The 22,175-nt window shown below is 34.2% G+C and overlaps 2 protein-coding genes across 2 annotated transcripts; one reads left to right on the top strand and one right to left on the bottom strand.

The window, feature by feature from the left end:
* Window positions 1-10,810: 10,810 nt before the first annotated feature.
* LOC140450773 (uncharacterized) lies at window positions 10,811-11,521 on the bottom strand. Its single transcript, XM_072544445.1, has one exon. The coding sequence runs from the start codon at window positions 11,519-11,521 to the stop codon at window positions 10,811-10,813; it is 711 nt and encodes a 236-aa protein (XP_072400546.1).
* A 5,448-nt stretch (window positions 11,522-16,969) lies between these two features.
* LOC140450772 (uncharacterized) lies at window positions 16,970-21,357 on the top strand. Its single transcript, XM_072544444.1, has 2 exons — window positions 16,970-17,681; window positions 17,747-21,357. The coding sequence occupies exons 1-2, from the start codon at window positions 16,970-16,972 to the stop codon at window positions 21,355-21,357; spliced, it is 4,323 nt and encodes a 1,440-aa protein (XP_072400545.1).
* The last annotated feature ends 818 nt before the right edge of the window (window positions 21,358-22,175 follow it).

The raw sequence follows: 22,175 nt of genomic DNA, 5'->3' as shown, positions 1-22,175 counted from the left end.
GGTATTTTCCCTCTAGCTTGTAGGCATATACGACCTATATGTCCACGGACCGTGACCCTTACCTACTCCGGTCCATTTCAGCTATGGATAGTGCGACTGGACCACCTTCCCTCATTCCCGAGGGTTCAGGCCAGCGACAGTATCAGAGCTTCCACTTTCGTTTGACATGCTACATTTTGCTCCGCCACTGGAGGAGGTAAACGAATCGAGATTAGACAAGGAAAGATAGATGAAACAACTTATTGCAAGTGTTTTTACACGCACACGCCAAGAACGATGAAAACGATTATATCGTATTTCACTTATTATATTGAAAAGGCTATGCTCCTTCTTGAGAAATGAAGAATTCGGCTAATTCGTTTCTCGCATTTTGTGCCGCAGCTCCACTCCTTCTTGCCCTTCTGTCAAAATTAAGCAATTCATTACAGGAAGTATTTCGTTTCCAAAGCCCAGGATTAATTGCTCCAGTATCCGGACATTCTACATCAATCATTCCAGGTGGAGTGTAAAGATCTCGTGAAGTGTTTTTCGCAAGAAATTGTGTAGGTGAAGTTAGGCCAAAACTACGTTCGTTGCAGTTTCTGGTTCCAACAATATGGGCCTACGAAGCACTCAGAGGAAAACAGCACTTAAAATGCCAAAAGCGTTTTCTGACACTCTTCGTGCGCGGCTCAATCGATAGTTGAATATTCTATTTTTTGAACCTTTTTCCTGATGCCCTGCGAATGGCTTCATTATGTTTGTTGATAGTGGGAATGCGTCATATATATACATTGGTTTAGAACGTCTTTCGACGTTGTCCGATACCTAAACACCATCTCCTCCTATCTTCGCAGTCGTTTGTTGTTAAATTTCTTTCGCTCATGGACTTGTTTACGCCGTATTGCCATTCTAATCTGGGTCTTCCTCTTTTCTGAGTCTGTTGCTGGCATCTGTTGAACATCATCATCCGCCACAAAAACAAATGGAACATCAGTGCTTCGTCCTAGTAATGAACAAGTAGTTGGAAGGTTTAGGGTATTTTCTTCAAGGCACTCTTTGAAATATGAATCGTTGAATACGCTCCCGTCCGATATTCGTCCCTGATATCCCACGTTTGCATATTAGTGGAGTTCCTGAAGCATTCAAAACAGTAAAACCTCGGATTAGAGTTACAGTGAACGAATTAATATGATCTATGTGGGATATTATTTTTAAAACTATAAATTGCAATGTTTACCCAAAATTTTTTGTGCACTCTATTTTTTTTATTGTTAAAACAAATTATTATAAAAAATTAATGTTTGACCATATATTTTTACTTTAAACATTTTTTTTATTTATGTGTTAAATCTTACCTGAGTAGACATATAGGAATATTTTTCAAAGATACCTGTGTATAAAAATAGCAGTAGGGATGTCGAACAGATAGAAAAACGTGGAGGGGAGAGCGAAGCGACAGCTGCTATGTACAATGGAATGTCTCAGCTAGTTTAGTTGCAAGTAACACGTGTTCTGTGAATATTGTGCTTTTATAACAGTGAAAATTTGGTTTTTTAGTGAAAAATTCTTGTATATTTTTGTACTGGAAGGTGTATTGAAGACGACGTTTTTATATTGAACTACTACAAATTATTTCGTATTGCTTAATTTGGTAAGTGATTAGATTGATAACTACAGTTCATTATTGAATTAATTAAATAATAAATAAATCGAAAATTAAAGATCAGTTTCAATAAAAAAAGAAATATATGATAATAATGAATCAAATGCAATTAATTAGATATTAATTTTTTTTTAGATTTCGAACAATGGATAAACCAATGGCTAGCAGCATGGCTGATGAAAATAGCTGCATAATATGTATACACCTGGGTTCATCTTCCAAAACATATTCAAATTTAGGTGAAATTATAAAAATTGGTAGAGGAGTAACCTCTTTAAAAGCTGCTTCAACCGAACGGCAAGATGGATTGTTACCTCACCTACAAACTGAATTTGTTTATGCTCATTCAAGTTGTCGACAAAAATATATTAATAAAAAGTATATTGGAGTGTCTAAAAATAAGGCCCGTGAAAATCTCTCATTAACGCTTCCGAAAAAAAAACTTCGAAGTAGCATGAATTTTAATAACTTCAATTGGGAAAAAAACTGTTTTATTTGCGGACAAGAAGCTGATGAAACAAAAGAAGCAAAATTAAATAAAGCTCGGCGTAGGCAGATTTCATACATCAACACTCCAACTTTAAATGAATCCTTCACGAATTTTATAGCCGTCCAGAAAACTGATTATTATCGAGATATCCATAAAAGGATTTCTGGTATAACCGACTTACAGACACTTGCAGCAAAATATCATTCGGATTGTTATAATTTGCTGAAAAATTCAATTCACCTCAGTAATGTTGAAAAGAAAATTAATCCAAAAATTTCGATGGTAGATGCAGCAATGGAGCAAATATACAAGTACATAGAAGAGAATGATGATTGCCAATTTACCCTGCAAGAGTTGAAAAATGTCATCACTACAGAGCATATCCCGGATGAAAAAACTATTAAAAAACGACTAATAGATCGATTTTACGATGATATTATCATTTCAACTAAATTTGGGTCCAATACCATTATATGCTTTAAAAAAATTAACCATGATGTATTAACAGAAAATTGGTACAATCAAAAATATAATAGTAAAGAAGAAGAAGAAGAAGAATTTCATATTCTGAAAGCGGCGAGCGAAATTATTCGGAGAGATATAAGAGCCCAAGTGTACGATAATGAAAATTATACGCCAAGTGACAAATTGCTTCAAGATGTTGATGAATCAATTTCAACATCTTTAAATTTGTTACTATCTGAAATGATATTAAAAGATAAGAAAAATAATGCAGTAACAATTCCGAGATATGAGAAGAAATGTAAATCGATAGCTCATTCAATTATATCAGCTGTACGACCAAGATCTTTTTTATCGCCACTTCATATTACTTTGGCTGTGATGTTTCATAGGAAATTTGGCTCTAAAAAAGTAATAAATATATGTCATTCTTTAGGCTTCTGTGCTTCGTACAAAGAGGCTACATTATACGAAGCATCAGCAACTTTTACAGCTCCACCAGAAATAAAACCTGGCACTTTCGTTCAATTTGTGCATGATAATGCTGATTTCAATATCAACACTATTGATGGTAAGGGGACGTTCCATTATATGGGAAGCATTGAAATAGTTACTCCAAGAGATGGTATACAACCTCGATGACCTATCAAGCGTCTGAAGACACTACCACCAATCTGAATTTATCAAACACGGAAATATCCATATGCAAATATATCCAGCTTCTACAGGTTTAGGATTTTCAAAGATAGTAGTTAAGTTACCTGAAATTAAACCGGATATCAAGAAATTTACTACAAATGGGCAATTAAATATTTTGTGGACGTATTTGAAGTTCAAAAATAATAACAAATTTCTCGGATGGAATGGATTTATGAATTTATTAACTAATGCACGTGATTTTGATGTGTCATCGATAATTTTTTTGCCTTTTATTAATGCAGCTCCAAGCGATTATAACACAATTTACACAACTATGAAAAGTTCCGTAGAAAATGCTAAAAAATTGAATATGAGAACATGCATTTTAACATTCGATCAACCTCTATATATGAAAGCACGGGATATTGCTTCTGCTGTGCATTTTTCTGATGAAGTATTAGTTGTTGTGAGGCTAGGCTCTTTTCATACTCTTATGTTTTACATGGGATCTATTGGTTATATTATGGCTGGAAGTGGGATAAAAGAAGCTCTTTCTACCATATATGCTGAAAATACAATTGATCACATAGTATCTGGACATGCGTATGCTAGAGCTGTACACTGTACATGCTCATACTTTATTACAGCAAGCGTTATCACAATTAATTTTTAAAAATCTTATGGAACACAATACAGGTTTTGCAAATGTACTGAATGATGAAGATAACTCTATGATTTTTGAAATGTTCAACTAGACCGAAATAACTGAAAACCACGGATTTCAAACGCTTACTAAAATTTTTGAAAATAAGCTACTTGAGCTTGAAAATAAGAATAAAACTTCAAAACTATGGATTACTTATTTTCGAATGGTTACAATATTGAAGGACTTCATTGCTGCGGACCGTATGGGAGATTGGAATTTACATTTGTATAGTATTGAGCTAATGATTCCATTATTCCATGCATCAGGGCATTTTCCCTATGCGAAGGCTTCACAAATTTATCTACAAGATATGAAAGAATTACAGCATAAAATGGACCCGACGGAGTTTCAATAGTTTTCGGCAGGATATTTCACATCTAGGCGTTCGGATAATTATTTTTCCGGCATTGCAAGTGATCAGACTATTGAGCAAACTTTAATGAAAGGGATGAGTGTCGAAGGAGGTCCTTTTAAACGGTGCTACTGAAAGTGTTGTGTATAAATGGATCAGAGGAGTTATTTACAGTAAAGATAATATTGAAGCTATAGAAAAATTTTGTGACATGTCTTTCAACATTTCACTTTTTTAAATGTACACAATAGAGTACGTTTCATTTATAATTAAACTATAAACTGGCCGAGAAATTCCATTGTACATAGCAGCTGTCGCTCCGCTCTCCCCTCCAGGTTTTCCTACCTGATCGAGATCCCTACTGCTATTTTTATACAGGTATCTTTGAAAAATTTTCCTATATGTCTACTCAGGTAAGATTTAACACATAAATAAAAAAAATACTGTTTAAAGTGAAAATATAATGTCAAACATTAATTTTTTATAATAATTTGTTTAAACAATAAAAAAATAGAGTGCACAAAAAATTTTTGGGTAAACATTGCAATTTATAGTTTTAAAAACAATATCCCACATCGATCATATTAATTCATTCACTGTAACTCTAATCCGAGGTGAAAACCCCCAGGCGCTACACTATATATAAAATTATAATTTGCGTCTACAACAGCGAACAAGACAATGCTAAAGAAGCTCTTGTAGTTGAAAAAATCGGTTCCTGAGTTTATAGGAGCTTGTAGGGATATATGTTTGCCGTCTATAGCTCCGACACAATTTAGAAAATTCCATTTGTCGTTGAACTGCTTGGCTATAAAGTATCAACTTTCGTTACTTTTAGTCATCTGAAAATAAAAATTACATACCATAAACAGACGAACGAACTGTAAATTGCAAAGCAAAACGTGGATTAATTTAGAAATTAATATTTTGTTTCAGGGTAAACGAAAACTAAAGGAAGAAGATTCACAAGAAGTAGAAACAGACGATGGAGAAAAGTCGCTACAAGTACTGGAACAGAGCATTGTTGGTTCCGAAAATGAGGTTGGAACAACAGCTCAATCTCGATCTAAATCAAATTCAATTAACATTGTGAAGTCGCCAAAAAAAGCCCGTAGTTGAAAAAGTATGTCTACTAATTTACCAATTGTAAACGAGGCAGTGAATCTTATGCGATCCATTACTACTAAAAGGGCTGAAAAGGATGAATTTTCGTTGTTTGGTGAACAAGTTGCAATGAAGCTTTGAAAAATTGTGTCGCCATTTGCTAGATTTTCCGTTCAGAATATAATAATTAATATTGTTCTATTTGAAGCAGGAATGGGCAAATACGATAATCCTCATTTCATAAATCATTCTCATCCATCTATTCCACATGCATATCCACTGCAATTATTCAATGTTGCACATAATTCAATACCATCTCCAGGACATTACCCCATGACATTAAGTGGTCGGAGTTCGACATCAACTTCTACTATTAATCAAGATGAGTACATTTACACTCTCTTATTGGAGTTTATTGTTACATAAAATAATAAACATAAAACATGTACCTACTGGTTACTTCACTCGATTTCTTCTGATTGGTGCCGTTCATTGTTCTTACATTTTACGCAGGTAATTGTGGTTTCTGAATGCATTTTACATACAAATATTCTACATACCCACATCTAACTGTTGTGCTGGAATTTTTTGAGCCTGGACATATTGCACAACGTCCACGTTTTCTAGAGCTTTGCACTTCTGTTCTAGTAGGTTCTTCACATGATTTATATTTCATTAGAAAACCTTGAATATCCTGAGGAAGATATCGCATTGTCGCTCTTTCTGAAAGATGTACTTTCATTAAACTCAAGCTTAAATTCTTTAGAAAAAAAAACGAGTGTGGCAGTCCAGTGGTACTGCCGGTAGAAGTTATACTTCTATACACGCGTTCGCCGTTAAAAATTTATATAGGAGTCAATCTGCACAATCATTACATATGTAATGCTATAGGTAAGAGAGAGCAGAAAGAGAAAAAGAATTAGTTATGTAGGTATATGGTACATCTTTTGCAGTATATAAACATTTGACCTGTAATAGGAGTATAGTAAATGAAGGATTGTATCAATATTTTAATGAAAATATATATTTTTATTTTTATATATGTATATAAAAGGAGTTAAATGCAAAAAAATAATTTTACACATACTCTGCAATAAAATTCATTGTTTATTTTGTTAATAATATAAAAATTACAATACAATAAATACACTGCAACATAATTCAATATAATAATACAATATAAATTAAAATGTAACATTCATAAACCAACCAACCATAAAAAAACCAACAACTCGGATTATGTTGCTAGCTATACACGTAACTTTCTCTCTTGCGAGAGCCCCCGCTTTAGGCCTTTGCCTCTTCGGGGAAGGGGTTTTGTATTTGCTTGGGTTTATTTTACCGTTAATGTCAGGACTAGAATTGGTTTTAAGGCTGAGAATTGGTATTGCCTCCCGACTTCGTGTGTTTTTTTATTTTATTTCTTTGACTACTTTAATCAGATTAGCCGGTTGCTTTTAATTCTCCAGCGCGCTTACAGCCGAAGTAAAAACCAGTGTATTTCACTGTAATTTCGACAACGGCTCAGCGCGCCAGGGGCAAGCATCGGTTATCGGATTTTCAGTAGTCGCCGGTGATTTGTTGTTAATTATGCTAATAGGTCATGCAATATGCTAATAGGTCGTGAACCTTTCCGCTATTCGCCGTAGTCGCTTATTGTCCCATCTGCGTCCCCTCCAGCGGCTGAACCAGTGTATTGCACTGTAATTCGTCGGCCGGAGGATTATGCAAATGAGCCAAGCGACGCTTTCACGGGGTTGGTTGTCGCGGTATTAGCGTATGCGGTCGGCGGATTATGAGGGACTTACGTATCTCTGCTTTGGTTGGTGTTTGATTGCCTGGGTGGGGGCGGCTCGGTGCTGTTTCTTTGGACGTCTTCTTCAGCGGTTTGGCGATTAATTCCAAACACCTCAACTTACAATAACAAATTCTTTAGCAGATTTTTTTGGCCTTTTTTTCAAACGTGGAGGATAGCTGTGGCTACAACCTCACCTAGGATCAGGTATTATTGTGCAATGAGTTGGGAACCACAGAAACCAACTCGCCCTGTCCTTTTAGTTATTTACGCGGTACTCATAAGGAGTTGATTCGAGGACATCATAGTAGTCATCAGGGAGATCCGTGCGTACGATGTTAAGTAGGACGGATGGGAGATGTGGAACTTTATTTTTAGGTTTTCTGACTGCTATGTGCCCTCTAGGATGGCAAGGCATCTTGAGAACTCTCGGGGCCCTGGTATTGCGACCCTGGATAGTCCGCAAGGTGTATCTCTTGCCTAGGGATAGAATACGGGTTGTGATTTTATCTATATTATTTGCAACTATGTGGACTAATTCGGATGGATAGAAATTAACCTTTCTGCATATTTTTCGAAGGATCTTTCTCTCGCATGCTAGGATTTTGTTCCTTTGTCTACGTTTTAATGTCGTAAACAAAGGAGCAGGGTATTCAATAATTGGCCTTATGAAAGTTTTATATGTGTGCACTAGTGTCGTTTTATTTGTGGCACCGAATTTTCCGCTTATACCACCCAGTAGCGCTGCTCTTCGTCCTACTTGTTTAAGTACATTACAAACCTCCGCGTCCCAGCTTAGAGTTTTTGATATTGTAACTCCAAGGTAGGTAACAGAGGATTTGTGTTCGAGCCTCGCATGTTTAGGTATAAGGGCGGAAAGTCGGATTTTCTGTACGTCGGATGTCTAAACACGATATTTTGTGTTTTATCCGCGTTTATTGTAATACGCCACTTTGCACACCAGTTTGTTATGTAGTTAATTTGTTCTTGAGCCCTATTGAATACCGTTGGCCTCCTGCCTATGGAGAGAAGAGCCGTATCGTCCGCATACAGAAGGGTTTTTACGGATTCTCTCGGATCTTGTGGTATATCTGATGTGTAGATGTTATATAAAATGGGAGCCAATACGGAACCCTGAGGGACTCCTGCTTCAGGAGTGAATGGTTCGCTAACTTCGTTTGCTACTTTAACTCTGACCGTTCTATTTGATAGATATGAGTGCATTAATATTATAAAGGGGATATATATAAAGGGATGTATGTGGCAATCCGATTGATTGTAGCTTTCTTATCAGGCCTGTGTGCCAGACCTGATCGAATGCTTTTTGGATGTCGAGGAACGTGCCTACAACAAGATGATTTCTGAAATTAATGCACTGTGAGATATGTGAGACTACTTCTGTTAATGCGTTTTGGGTTGAGTGTCCCGGCCTGAATCCAAATTGAAAATTAGGAATGATATTATTATCTTCTAGGAAGTTTACGAGTCTCTTTTTAAGGAGTCTCTCGTAAATCTTACCTAGTGTATTTAAGAGTGATATAGGTCTGTACGATTCAGGATTTGTCCGGGATTTGCCTGGTTTTTTGATCATTTTTGTGTTTGAAATTTTCCATGAAGTTGGAAAATAGCAAAACTTAATGGATGCATTAACTATAGTCTTTATTACTGTGAAAATACTCGGAGGTAGTTGTTTTAAGCATTTGTTGTGTATGCTATTAGGGCCTGGAGCTGTGTTTTTACTGACGAAACACAGCTCTTTTATTGTTTCTTCGTCTGTGGGGTCCATCATCGGACTGTTGATGATGTCCTCAAGACGGATTGGAGTGTTGAGTACTTCACGGACTTGTCGTTCGGTTTGAGTTTTAAAGTAAGGGGTTATCCGGAGAACGGAATGTGTCTTGGAGAACGTTTTTAAACGCTTCCGCTTTGTTTTTGGGTGTGGAAATTATATTATTTCCAATTTTTAGATGTGAGTTTGGGAGCGATTTTTGTTTTGTTAGGACTTTAAACAAATTCCAGAATTTCGAGCCCTCTTTGTAGTCCAGAGTCGAAGTAATGTGTCTCCATTGCTGGTTTTTCAGCACATTTACTTCTAGTCTGATACTCGCAGAGAGCCTGTTGTATTCTGTTTTTGTTAGTGGGTCTCTGTACCTTTTATATTCCCTCAGGAGACGGGCGTTTTTGTTTTATTTTGGCCACGATGCGTGCCGGGAGTGCCGGGGAATATTTGTTGTACGTGGTTTGTGGGATTGCTATTTCGATAGCCTCTGTTATGAGGCTATCTACTTGAATTATAGCTGTGTCTATTTGATTAGTGTTTATTATGTTGCCTAACTCAGGTAAAAGTCCCGTCATTTCGGAAGGCATCTAATTTACATATTATGAGGCATGTCGAAATTGTATAAGAACCGCCTTTGAAGTTGGTGATTGGATACTGAAATTTTAACTAAAAGACAGTGGTGCGCACTATTTAGTAGATACAGCTAAAACATATTATACTGAATAAAGGCGATTTTTTAGTTTTCAATAATTTTTAACATATAGCCAACATTTGAAAAATGATCAGTAAGATATTTGATGGGACAAAAACAATAATACCTTCGTAATACGTTTTACCTAAACAAACAAACTATTTTTATTGTACAAAAAAATTATTAAGTTCTGAATATTGATAAGTTTAACAAAATGGTTTTTTAAAATAGCAATTAATTGTCAAGCGTATTTTCCAAAATATCAAATACCAATAAAATACCAAAATATTAAAGAGTGACGATAATTATATGCTTATGAACGGTCCCAGTTACATGTACCTAGAACTTCTACCTGATTTAATTCTTTTCTTGGAAGCCTTTTAGTGATATAATAAAGTCATGTACATGAACATGAACATAAATATTCCTATCTTTGGGAAAGGCCTAATTTCATGAACCTATCCGATTTAAGACGTTTCTTGGAAATATATATTAGCGATATAATAAAGACTACCGTCAATATTGCTGTCCTTCTAAAATATATGCACATCTAAATTTGTAAATGGAAATTTTAAAGATATAAAATAACTCTATATACATACCCTTTAAAAATTTATATACCTAATGTGGAAGTTTCAAAGAAGAACAACAAAATCTAATTTAAATATAAGGTTGAATGCTCGAATAAATGAACTTTGATCAGATAAAAGGCATATATCGAGCACAGTTTAATTAAATCTTGCCCAAGTACTTTCGATCCCTAGATCATCTTCAGGGGCATCTGAAATAAGCCAAGAAAGGTTTTTTTTATAACCAAAGAAATTGATTAACTTCGATAAAAACTCGAAGTTTTATGGTTGAAAAAAGGTTTTTTATATGATTAACGTTTATAGACTTACTTCGTCAATTGCCGGATAGGCCACAATTGACGAAGTAAGTCTATAAACGTTAATCATATAAAAAACCTTTTTTCAACCATAAAACTTCGAGTTTTTATCGAAGTTAATCAATTTCTTTGGTTATAAAAAAAACGTTTCTTGGCTTATTTCAGATGCCCCTGAAGATGATCTAGGGATCGAAAGTACTTGGGCAAGATTTAATTAAACTGTGCTCGATATATGCCTTTTATCTGATCAAAAATCTAATTTAATTTTCTTCCGAAGAACACTCGCTGTCACTATCGTCACTTCCTAAGTTTATCATAATGGGATTAATATCTTCTTGACGGTCTATTTGGACTTCGGATGTTAAATAACTGTCTTCTATTTTAATTGCATGATGACATCGTTTTCTCCACTCATCTGGGGTTATTTCGGAAACTCGTTTTTCCAACAGGTGTCTCACATCTTCCAATTTGAAAGTTATGTTAGTTTGTGCGATATTATTTTTAATCGCAGCCCATATTAGCTCTATCGGATTTAAATCCGGATGGTATGGAGGTAACCGTAAAGGAGTGTGACCATATTCACGCAAAAGTTCATCGAATTCATACCTTTTGAAACGATTTTTATGGTACTTAATCAACGCATACAATTCGGGTTTAAAACTTTGAGGATTAAATTTTATATTGTTTTTAATCATCCAATCAATCATATCTTTTTTTTTGGAATTACTATTAGGCGCAGGATTCACTTGCACCGAATGGTATGAGGCATTATCGCAAACAACTACTGAGTTAGGCGGTAAATTTGGAATTAGTTTTTCCTTTAGCCATTTGCGGTAATTCGTGGCATTCATTTCTAAGTGGTAGTTACCGGATTTACTACCAGGCTTAAATATTAAAAGCGCGTTTGGAATAAATCCCATTTCACCACCAGCATGCACTATTATTAAACGTTGACCCTTCGAAATGTTCATCAGTAACCCTTTACTAGAATTATCATCAAGTTTTCGATAAAGTATGTCCACTGTGTACATATGTCTCATCGAGGTAAACAATGGGTCTGTTTTCGTTTCTATAATGTTTGATAAGTCTTAAATATTTGATTCTCCAAGCCCTTATTTCCATCTTTTCAACCAACAATTTTCTGTTGTCCTGTGCTCTTCTCCAACGGAAATTCATATTTCTAAGAATTCTTCGTAGCGAGGCTTCTGATACTTTAATGTCCAAATCTCTCTCAATTTTGTTCTTCAATTTATTAACAGTAACACGACAATTCTCTGTTCTATGAAAATCGTGTATTATACGCCGAATATCTGTAATTTGATATTCTGGTAAATCTATCAAAGGTGACTTTCGTAAAGGTCTCTTTAAAGAAAATTCAACTTTGTTTTTATTATCTAGAGACCGTTTGCTCTCTTGTAGTATTCTGGATACGGTCCGTACAGAAATGCCTATAACGACGTAAATATAATCAGCGTATAAGTAAAATGAAAGATGCAGTAAGAAAAGATCTGGAGAAAATGGGAGTGAGAAAATGGGAAATAGTGGCACAGGACCGACAAACTTAGAAGGCAATAGTAAATGCGGCAAATACTCACGAAGAGTTGTAACGCCATTGATAATGATGATGATGACGTAAATAATAATTCAAAATATTAAAATTAAAATATAAATAAATAAGAGCTTTCTACGAAAACAAGAGCCTATGAACTCGTTCTCCACATATGGAAAATTATGACGATCTATTACTAAATGAACTATCTAGGGAAATAATGACAATTTGGCAAAATTATTTTACAGTAAATGTGGTTATTATTTTACAAAAAGTTATGGTAAATAAAAATGAAGTAGTAATGGAAACAAACCATGGAATTGTAGATGACCACATAGTAATAGAACTACCTACAGACCAAGAAGTAGTAAACAAAATAACGAAGTAAACGTAATAATAGCTTAAAATAACGACTGTAACGAAAGTGCAGAGAATACGATATTTAGGACACATCGAAGGAATGAAAAAAGAAATAATTCGAAAATGGTATTTTCGACACACCCAATACAAAAGAGAAGCGAAGGTAGGCTAAATTGGGTACAAAAGCAGAGTATAAAAGATTGACAAATAAGTGACATTGAGAACTAAAAGTAAAAAGTGTTGGAACATTGAATTTGAATATCAAAAATTAATACTAAATGCCTTGTGAATGAAACTCCTTACCTGTTGCTTCAGCAGTCTTATTTTTTACCATAAGCAGAGTGTCCATTTCACTTTTCATATTTTTAAAATAATTATACACATTAAATATTATTTGACGACCCTGCTCTTTAATAACGCAATGCTTTTTTCCGTCCATTTTCAGCAAGATTGTTTGAAAATAAAATTATCTAATATTTAACACACACAACTTGTTCTCAACTGCACTGCTGCGCTACTGAGTGTTCGGATTTTTTGATATTTTTTAAATGGCAACCATGTCAACAACGCGCTTGGTTATGCGCATTCATTCCATTTTAGAATTAAGTAAGAAGTAAGAGTGCACATTCCTAGACGTGTAAACTTATTCTATTACAATTAAACGAAATTACAGTCCACAGCGTTTCAATTCAATTCTATTTACCAGTGAACCAGCGAAGAAGTGAAGACAAACCAGTGTTTTCACATTCTATTAAACATTTTGGTCCAAACGAGCTGAATTTGTGAAATATTCAATTATCTATTTTACCGGCATGCAAGCCTTGTGCCCGCCAAAACTAGTTGGAGGCAAAATCAAGTAACCAGTTCCGAGTTCCAGTGTCAATTCCAGTCGACCAATTGAGCGAGAGAGCCGATCGTAAAGAAACGTAGGCGACAACTTCGACAAGCGACAAGTATTCGTCAGGACTACTGTACATACAAGGTCAGATCCATTTCAATTTCTTTCCTATTTCCTAGTAAAACGTAAAACCGTCCATTTGATAATTCATTTAAGTTTATTTGACAATAAAATTAACATTTTTATGCAATTGAAGACTACAGGGGAAAAACGCTGTAAGTCAATTTTTAAAATTTTTGGAAAACGCGATTTTTAGATTCAAAACTTCATAATTCATAAATAAACATGCTAAAACACTATTGTATTGAGTATTTGACAACTCATATATACAGAGTATGATATTATAAAATTGAAATTGTCATGTACAGTAGGTAACAAGAGAAATTAAAAAAAAAACAACCAAAGGTCTGGAGGAAAAAGGCAAAAACGCTGTAATTGACAAAATAATATAATATGAATTCAACGAAAGAAAAAATAAACAGAACTAGACTTGTTTAACTTAACTAAAGCTAAAAACATTAATAGTATCTGTTAAATGAATCGATAACATTGTAAAATTCTTAAGATAAAAAATAAGTCAAATTTTTGTTAGCTGATCAAAATACATTCTTCCTTTTTCTGAACAAATTTTTTTTAAAACTTGGAGATCTTTGTATTTTGCCATTGGAATGGGCAGTGACTCAGTATAGGATCGAGAAGGAAAAACGAATTCTTTTCCAGTATACGGTGGTTCCCTACCAGTCACTTTTTTGTTAATGACAGCCGAAACCATTGTTCCATTGTAGGTGTCTCTGAAATAAATTAGTCTGGGATGTTGCTTTGAAATGCTTAATTCTCTTATTGGTCTAGTTTTAAAAGGTGCTTTTGTAACATACATAGGTGCAAGAAAAGTGTCCCAGCTACGCACCAAGTAGTTATCAACCACTTCTACTTTATAAGGCACAGGTTTTTGACGAGCCAATCGTAACACTGCTTCCCAATCTTCTGGGGTTTCTGCTGCACTTTTTTGATTAACGATACCAAAATCTTTATCCGTCTCCATGTAAGAGTGACCTCTTATAGGAAAGGTCACTGAAATAGAGTCAAATCTGTTTATTTTATGGACTAAATAATGTAGAAACCGGAATACCGTCCAATTTTTATTTTGGCCTCCACACGAATCACAGAAAATCACTAAGTTACGAACTTCAGGAGGAAGCTGGATTGTCACATAGTCATACAGAAATGAGCAAACTTCATTGGCACCCTTTCGAGCTACTGTCTCAGGGTACGAGTACATAACAACATCATTATCACTAAGTCGATGGATATTAAAGGAGTAGAAAGACAACTGCCTTTTATAATACACGTCGTTACTCGTAATATTAGGCATTGGAAGGTTTTTATTATAGTCCATTGCTATGACTTCATATTCTCTTGAGGTCCTTGCTCGTAGTTTAGCTTTTGTTTTTCGTTTGTAAAATGTCTGTGCTTTCAGCAAGTGAAGTTTCTGCCCTGTTTTAAGTTTATTAATTAATTTTTCATCTTTACATTCCCTTATTTTTATTTTGGAAGCATCACAAATGCTGCAAGTGTCGGTTCTGGGATACCCAAAGGCGATATTAAAGCGTGTGTTGAATGTTTTTCTATATACTTCATAGCACACTGCTCTATTGGGATGTTTCTCAAGGAACATTTTGTACATCTTTTTAATGTTAAGTTCCTCTGGAAGGTACTTCCTGCTAGATTTTTTTAGGCTGTAGTGACTCATGCGTCCTTTGAATGATTTTATGTGATTTAAAATTAACTGCATAGTTTCTTCAGACAATTTATTGGGTCTTGAGCCATGTTTACCTCTATTGTCCTTGGCGGTTGTACCATGTTTTAGGGCTTTTTGTACAGTTTGTAATCTTCTCGTGGATATGCCATGAAGAGCAACAAAAGCTTTTTGACAAACCTGAACGTCTTTTGCAGGTGATGTATGCCCCTCATCATTAGTTACCGCAAGGCGAATTCTGTAATAAAAAGAGCCATCTCTTACGTTGCAATTCTCTTCATCTTTTCTTGGCCTTCTTTGAGTTACAGGAAGTATGGATATTAGACCACCCAAATACATACTTTGCTCGTCCCAATTCAGCATAGAATTAAAATTACGAATAATTGTATTTCTTTGTTCAACCGTTATATTTTCAAAACACTGGTAACGTTTACAACGGCAGTCCTCGCCTGTTTCGTGAGTTTGCACTTTTAGCGCTTTAGCTACATCACGTATTCGCCCAAAACTTTTTCGTTTTCTTGTAGTTTTTGACTGTAAAGCCTCTTCAATTTCGCTGTCCTCACTTTCCATATTAATAAACAATAGTTCAAACTTACCAAACGTTAAAAAACAAACTGTGATTATGATAATATTGATACTTAAATAAACAACTTGTATGAATGCTGAACACTGACTGTGATTTTCCGTTGTAAATTGTCCCTACGGACAGGCGCATTGAGCACTTAAATCTGACTTATAGCATTGTTGCCTAGTTTAACCTTGACTTGCAGCGCTCTTCCATTGTACAGCATTATTTTATTCGTTTGTAACGTTTGACTTATTGCACTTTTATTTTGTTTGATAGTTGTGGATTGTACTACGTGTATCCAAGTATCGAAAAATGTATTCCTCAAGAAATCGATAAAAATTGACTTATAGCGTTTTTCCCCTGTAGTCTTCAATTGATCTATAAATCTATTTAAATATTACCTTCGGTTTGTAATATTTGTGTACAATTATTTGTTTTGATAACAATAGCTAGTTTTATTCAAGTATTTGGCTATTTTAACTACTAGTTTAAATAAGATGGCTAATTCAAATAACGAGATACAATTTGTAGACGATTTAAAAGATCTGAAAAGAAATCGAGGAACTACGAAACAGAAATTATCACTTCTAGAAAAATTTATTAATAAAATAAAAGACAAAGGTGATGTTGATATTACAGATATTCAAGTTAGGTACGATAATAATATAAATCTATTAAACGATTTTGATATAATTCAAACAGAAATTGAAAGAAAGTGCTCTGAAAGTCAATTACCAGAAAACTATTTAGAAAGAGAGGAGTTTGAAAATCGGTTTTATGCGGCGCAAGCATATTTACAAGGTGTTTTAAAACCAATAACTAGTAATAGCTCACAATATAGTCAGTCTAGTGAATTTAAACCAGGGAATGATCCCCTACAAAATGTTCTATTGCCTAAAATAAAATTAAAAGTATTTGCAGGAGAGTTTAAATCTTGGATTGCTTTTAAAAATAGTTTTAATGCGACCATTGCTAATAATACTTCGCTTAGCGATGGACAAAAGTTTCATTTTTTAAAAGCCTCATTAGAAGGGTATGCAGCTAGTTGTGTTGAAGGATTAGATAATGTACATCAACCATTTCTGAGAGCGTGGGAGTTATTATGCGATAGGTTCGATAAAAAACAATTTCTAATAAATAGTCATTTTAAATCTCTATTAAATTTATCAATGATGCAAAAAGATAATAATTATGCTAGTTTTCGAAAAATGTTGGATGAAATATCACAACATTTATAACTTCTTTGGAAGGTATTGACATACCAAAAGAAAAGTTGTATGATTCATTCATGATCCATATCTTAGTTAACAAGTTTGAGAAAAATACTGTACGGGAATGGAAAGAAACTAAATTTGCAAATGATTTACCTTCTTTAGAACAGTTTATTAATTTCTTAAAAAATAAAACAGATATATTACAAAGTTTAGATGAGTCTCAAGCATTCAAATCACAATTTTCAACTTCAAACAAGTATCATAACAGATCTAACAATCTAGTACACTTTGCAGTTAAAAACCGATACAATTTCTGCAGAAAGGAACATTCAATTTATAAGTGTCCTACATTTAAAGCTTTATCGGTCGAACAGAGGTTTCAAGAGGTTAGAAAACATAAATTATGCGAAAATTGTCTATTAAGTGGCCATGATAAGAGCCATTGTAAATTTGGTCCATGTCCTATTTGTAAAACTCACAAACATAACACTTTGCTTCATAAAGATTATGCACAAGTTTCAATTCGTGACACCAGTCACCAAGTAAGTTTACCTACTACTTCTGATCATAGAAATGATAATTTAGAACAGCAAATAAGTATAAATTTTGCAAAAAATGAGAGTCAAGTTTTATTAGCTACAGTTTTATGTAATATTAAAGACCAAGCTGGTAATTATGATAAGTGCCGAGCCTTACTAGATTGCGGTGCACAAATGAACTTAATCACCGAACGTTTTTGCAATAAATTAAAACTACAATTAACTGATACAAATTGTTCAATTACTGGTATTAGTCAACGTTCTTCTAATGTTAATAAAAATGTTCTTTAACAATATTTTCACAATTTTCAGATTTCAATTCTAGTATATCATGTCTAGTAGTACCAGTTATATCAAGTAGATTACCTGCTTATCCTATTGATATGAATAACATTCGATTACCTCACAATATTAACTTAGCAGATCCAGAATTCAATTGTCCCAAAGAAATTGACTTATTACTTGGAGCTCACATTTTTTGGGATCTTATACTACAAGATAAAATCTCATTAGGTAAAAATTTTCCATTATTAATCAATACTCAATTAGGTTGGGTTGTAACAGGTACAGTTCCAATTAATTCAGATAAATATGTATGCAATTTTATTAAAGTACACATCCCTGAGGATGATCAATTAAAAAAGTTTTGGGAACTTGAAGATGTTCCTACCAAGAATGAATTTCTGTCTCAAGACGATCGCATTTGCGAATCCGTATTCAAACAAGACACATTTCGTGATGAGAATGGACAATTCGTTGTAAAGTTGCCTTTAAAACACTCTCCTAGTTTATTAGGTGATTCAAAGCAAACAGCTATTAAAAGATTTAAGTCATTAGAATCAAAATTCTCCAATTCTTATTTTAAGCAACTCTATTTTGATTTTATTCACGAATATGAAAACCTAGGTCATATGAAGAAAATTTCTATTAATTCAGAATATTCCTATTTTTTACCACATCATGGCATATTAAAAGAGTCTAGTGTTACTACAAAACTTAGAACCGTCTTTGATGGAAGCTGCCAAAGCTCATCAGGATGGTCTCTTAATGACCTTCAATATGTAGGTCCCAAAGTGCAGAACGATATTTTAAACATTTTGTTAAGATTCAGAATTTATAAATATGTTGTATCAGCAAACATTTCTAAGATGTATAGGCAGATACTCATACATCCAGATCATAAATATTTACAACAAATTCTTTGGCGTAAAGATAATAGCGAAGAATTTTCTATTTACCAACTTAACACCGTCACATACGGCACTAGATCTGCGCCTTATTTAGCAATTAAATGTATCAGAGCATTAGCTGAAGACAATTTAGACAAGTTTCCATTAGCTTCTAGCACCATTTTAAATGATATGTATGTCGATGATCTATTAACTGGATCTAATGATCTAAGCGAACTACAAGAAAGATGCAAATCTATTTACCATATGCTCAAGTCAGCTCAATTTGTTTTAAGAAAATGGGTCTCCAATGATCAGCAAGTAATTACCAATTTTCAAGAATCCGATGTCTCAAATTCAGTATTAAATTTGGGAGATCATGATAGTTGCAAAACATTAGGTGTCCAGTGGTTAAATTCGTCTGATTCATTTACTTTTAACATAAACAAGTTACGTAGTCATGAACCATTCACTAAAAGGCACATGTTATCGATTATTGCTCAGATATATGACCCTCTAGGTCTGTTAAGTCCGTCTATTATTATTGCAAAAATACTCATTCAACAATTATGGACTCTTCATATTTCCTGGGACACTCCGATTCCTTTGGATTTGCAACAGACTTGGTTACAATTTCAAAATAATATTGTTATTTTTAATCAGATATCTATTCCTCGTAAAGTTGTCACAAATACTTTACTTGATATTCATTGTTTTTGTGATGCATCGAAAGCTGCATATGCTACGTGCATTTATCTTAGAAGCGTCGATGATTCGAATCAGTATCACATTAATCTTTTGTGTTCAAAAACTAAAGTTGCGCCAATTAAACTTTTAACTATTCCTAAACTAGAACTTTGTGCTTGTCTATTAGGTGTACAATTAATAAAAATCGTAACAGAAGCCATTAATGTAAATGTTCCCATTTTCATGTGGTCTGATTCTCAGGTAGCATTAAGTTGGATTCATACTGATCCTAGTAAATTACAAGTTTTCGTTGCTAATCGAGTAGCAAAAATTCAAGCATTGTCTAATATGTTCACCTGGAATTACGTTAACAGTTCAAGTAATCCAGCAGATATTGCGTCTCGTGGTATTATGCCCGAAAAATTAATTTCCAATACACTTTGGTGGAACGGACCAACGTTTTTGCAATTGCCACAGCCAGAATGGCCCAATGTGGGTTTTAAGTTAAAAACGTCAGAATTAACAGAGTTGAAAAAGACTCCTAAAGTTTTCCAAGTTATATCAGTACAATCATCAGATTTAATTACTAGATATTCAAATTTTATTATGCTTCAAAGAATAACAGCCTATTGTTTACGTTTCATCTACAATTTAAGAAATAAAGCTAACAAGCGTACTGGTAATTTATCTATTGTAGAATTAGATGAAGCCCATATTATTATCATCAAACAAGTTCAATTAGAGTCATTTGCTGACGAATTATCCTTTTTCGATAAAGGAAATCAACTTCCAAAAAGTAATAGACTTTCTTCATTAACTCCATTTATGGATAATAAAGGAATTCTTCTAGTGGGTGGAAGACTCAACAATACTTACTTATCATTTAATACTAGACATCCTATTCTTCTTTCATCCAAACACTATTTTACTAAATTAATTTTCGAATATAAACACAAGCAACTATTTCATCCAGGTCCTCAATTATTGCTGTCGGCAGTAAGACAACGTTACTGGCCTATAGCAGGACGTGTGTTAGCAAAACAAGTTGTCAAAAATTGTTTAACTTGTTTCAAATTTAATCCTACTCCATTTTTAAGTCCAATGTCTAATCTACCAAATAATCGAATTAAACCGAATTTTCCATTTGATGTAACTGGTATAGATTATGCAGGTCCCTTTAATATTCTTAACAAAAAGGGGCGTGGGGCTAAAGTATTCAAATGTTATTTGGCATTATTCATTTGCTTTTGCACAAAAGCTGTTCATTTAGAAGTTGTGTCAGATCTTACAAAAGAGAACTTCTTATCAAGTTTGAAAAGATTTACCGCTAGACGTGGTATACCTAGTACCATTTATTCAGACAATGGCAGCACCTTTATTGGAGCCAACAATTATCGTAAATCATTAGGACATTTTTTACAAAACAATTATAGTTCTATTGAACAGGCTACCAGCGAGCTACGAGTAAAATGGATTTTCATTCCTCCTTATACACCCAATCATGGGGGGCTGTGGGAAGCAGCTGTTAAAAGCACTAAGCATCATTTAAAACGTATATTAATTAATAACAATGTAACATTTGAAGAATTTAATACACTTATCATACAAATAGAAGGTATATTGAATTCACGACCATTATTTGAAATGTCAAGTAGTCCTAATGACTTATCTCCTATTACCCCTTCCCATTTCCTAATTGGTAGACCTCTCACGTCATTGCCAGAGTATGACGTAGACAATATAGCCAGCTGTAGATTGTCTAGATTTCAGCATGTTCAACAGCTGTATCAACAATTTTGGCACCAATTTTCTAAACAATACGTATCTCAACTCCATCAGCAGTATAAATGGAAGGATCCATCCACCAAGATTCGACTAGGGACCTTGGTTCTGATTAAAACTGATTCTGTTCCTCCCTGTAAATGGAGTACAGGACGAATTACTAAATTATATCCAGGTAGAGATGGAGAGACCAGAGTAGCAGAGGTAACCACCAGGAATGCAACAGTGACTCGTTCAATAAGACATTTGTGCCCTCTACCCATGCAAGACGAACTTATCAATTGACAATTACTTTTGTCTTTATATTTTGTGTATTTAGTTATGTTATTATTTCATTACTTTGTGTATATGTATATTTTTTGAAGGTGCCCTTCAAAAGGGGGGCTATGTTCGGATTTTTTGATATTTTTTAAATGGCAACCATGTCAACAACGCGCTTGGTTATGCGCATTCATTCCATTTTAGAATTAAGTAAGAAGTAAGAGTGCACATACCTAGACGTGTAAACTTATTCTATTACAATTAAACGAAATTACAGTCCACAGCGTTTCAATTCAATTCTATTTACCAGTGAACCAGCGAAGAAGTGAAGACAAACCAGTGTTTTCACATTCTATTAAACACTGAGTATTGAAATTATTTACTGCTAGGGTGTGGCTTAGGTAAAAATGTCAAATTTTGACCTCTGCCCAGTGCGATAATATGCAAATTAGATGCCTTCCGAAATGACGGGACCTTTAGATTGTTATTTATGAAGTTTTTGAAAAGGTCCCAATTGGCTCTTCGATAATCTCGTCTTTTTATCGGGATATGTATTTGTGGTTCCGTCAGATTTGTGTTTACCAGTAGTGGTAAATGATCTGACGTGATTGAGTCACCTATGAAACATTCATCGTCGAATCTTCCTATCATGTTTTCAGTACACAATATGTGATCGACGATGGACATTCCATTGTGATTGAAAAAGGTTTGGTTAGAATTCTCAATTCTAATTATGGGGAGTTCTAGTAATAATTCAGTCAGGTGAATACCATCCTGATTGTTTGAAGTGTCTCCGAATTGTGTATGTCTTGAATTGAGATCGCCTAAAAGGATGGCCTTAT

This window comes from Diabrotica undecimpunctata, chromosome 9 (genome assembly GCF_040954645.1).
Source record: "Diabrotica undecimpunctata isolate CICGRU chromosome 9, icDiaUnde3, whole genome shotgun sequence".
NCBI classification, from domain to species: Eukaryota; Metazoa; Arthropoda; class Insecta; order Coleoptera; family Chrysomelidae; genus Diabrotica; species Diabrotica undecimpunctata.
Note: the sequence above shows the minus strand (reverse complement) of the source record. Positions and strands in the feature narration are given on the sequence as shown.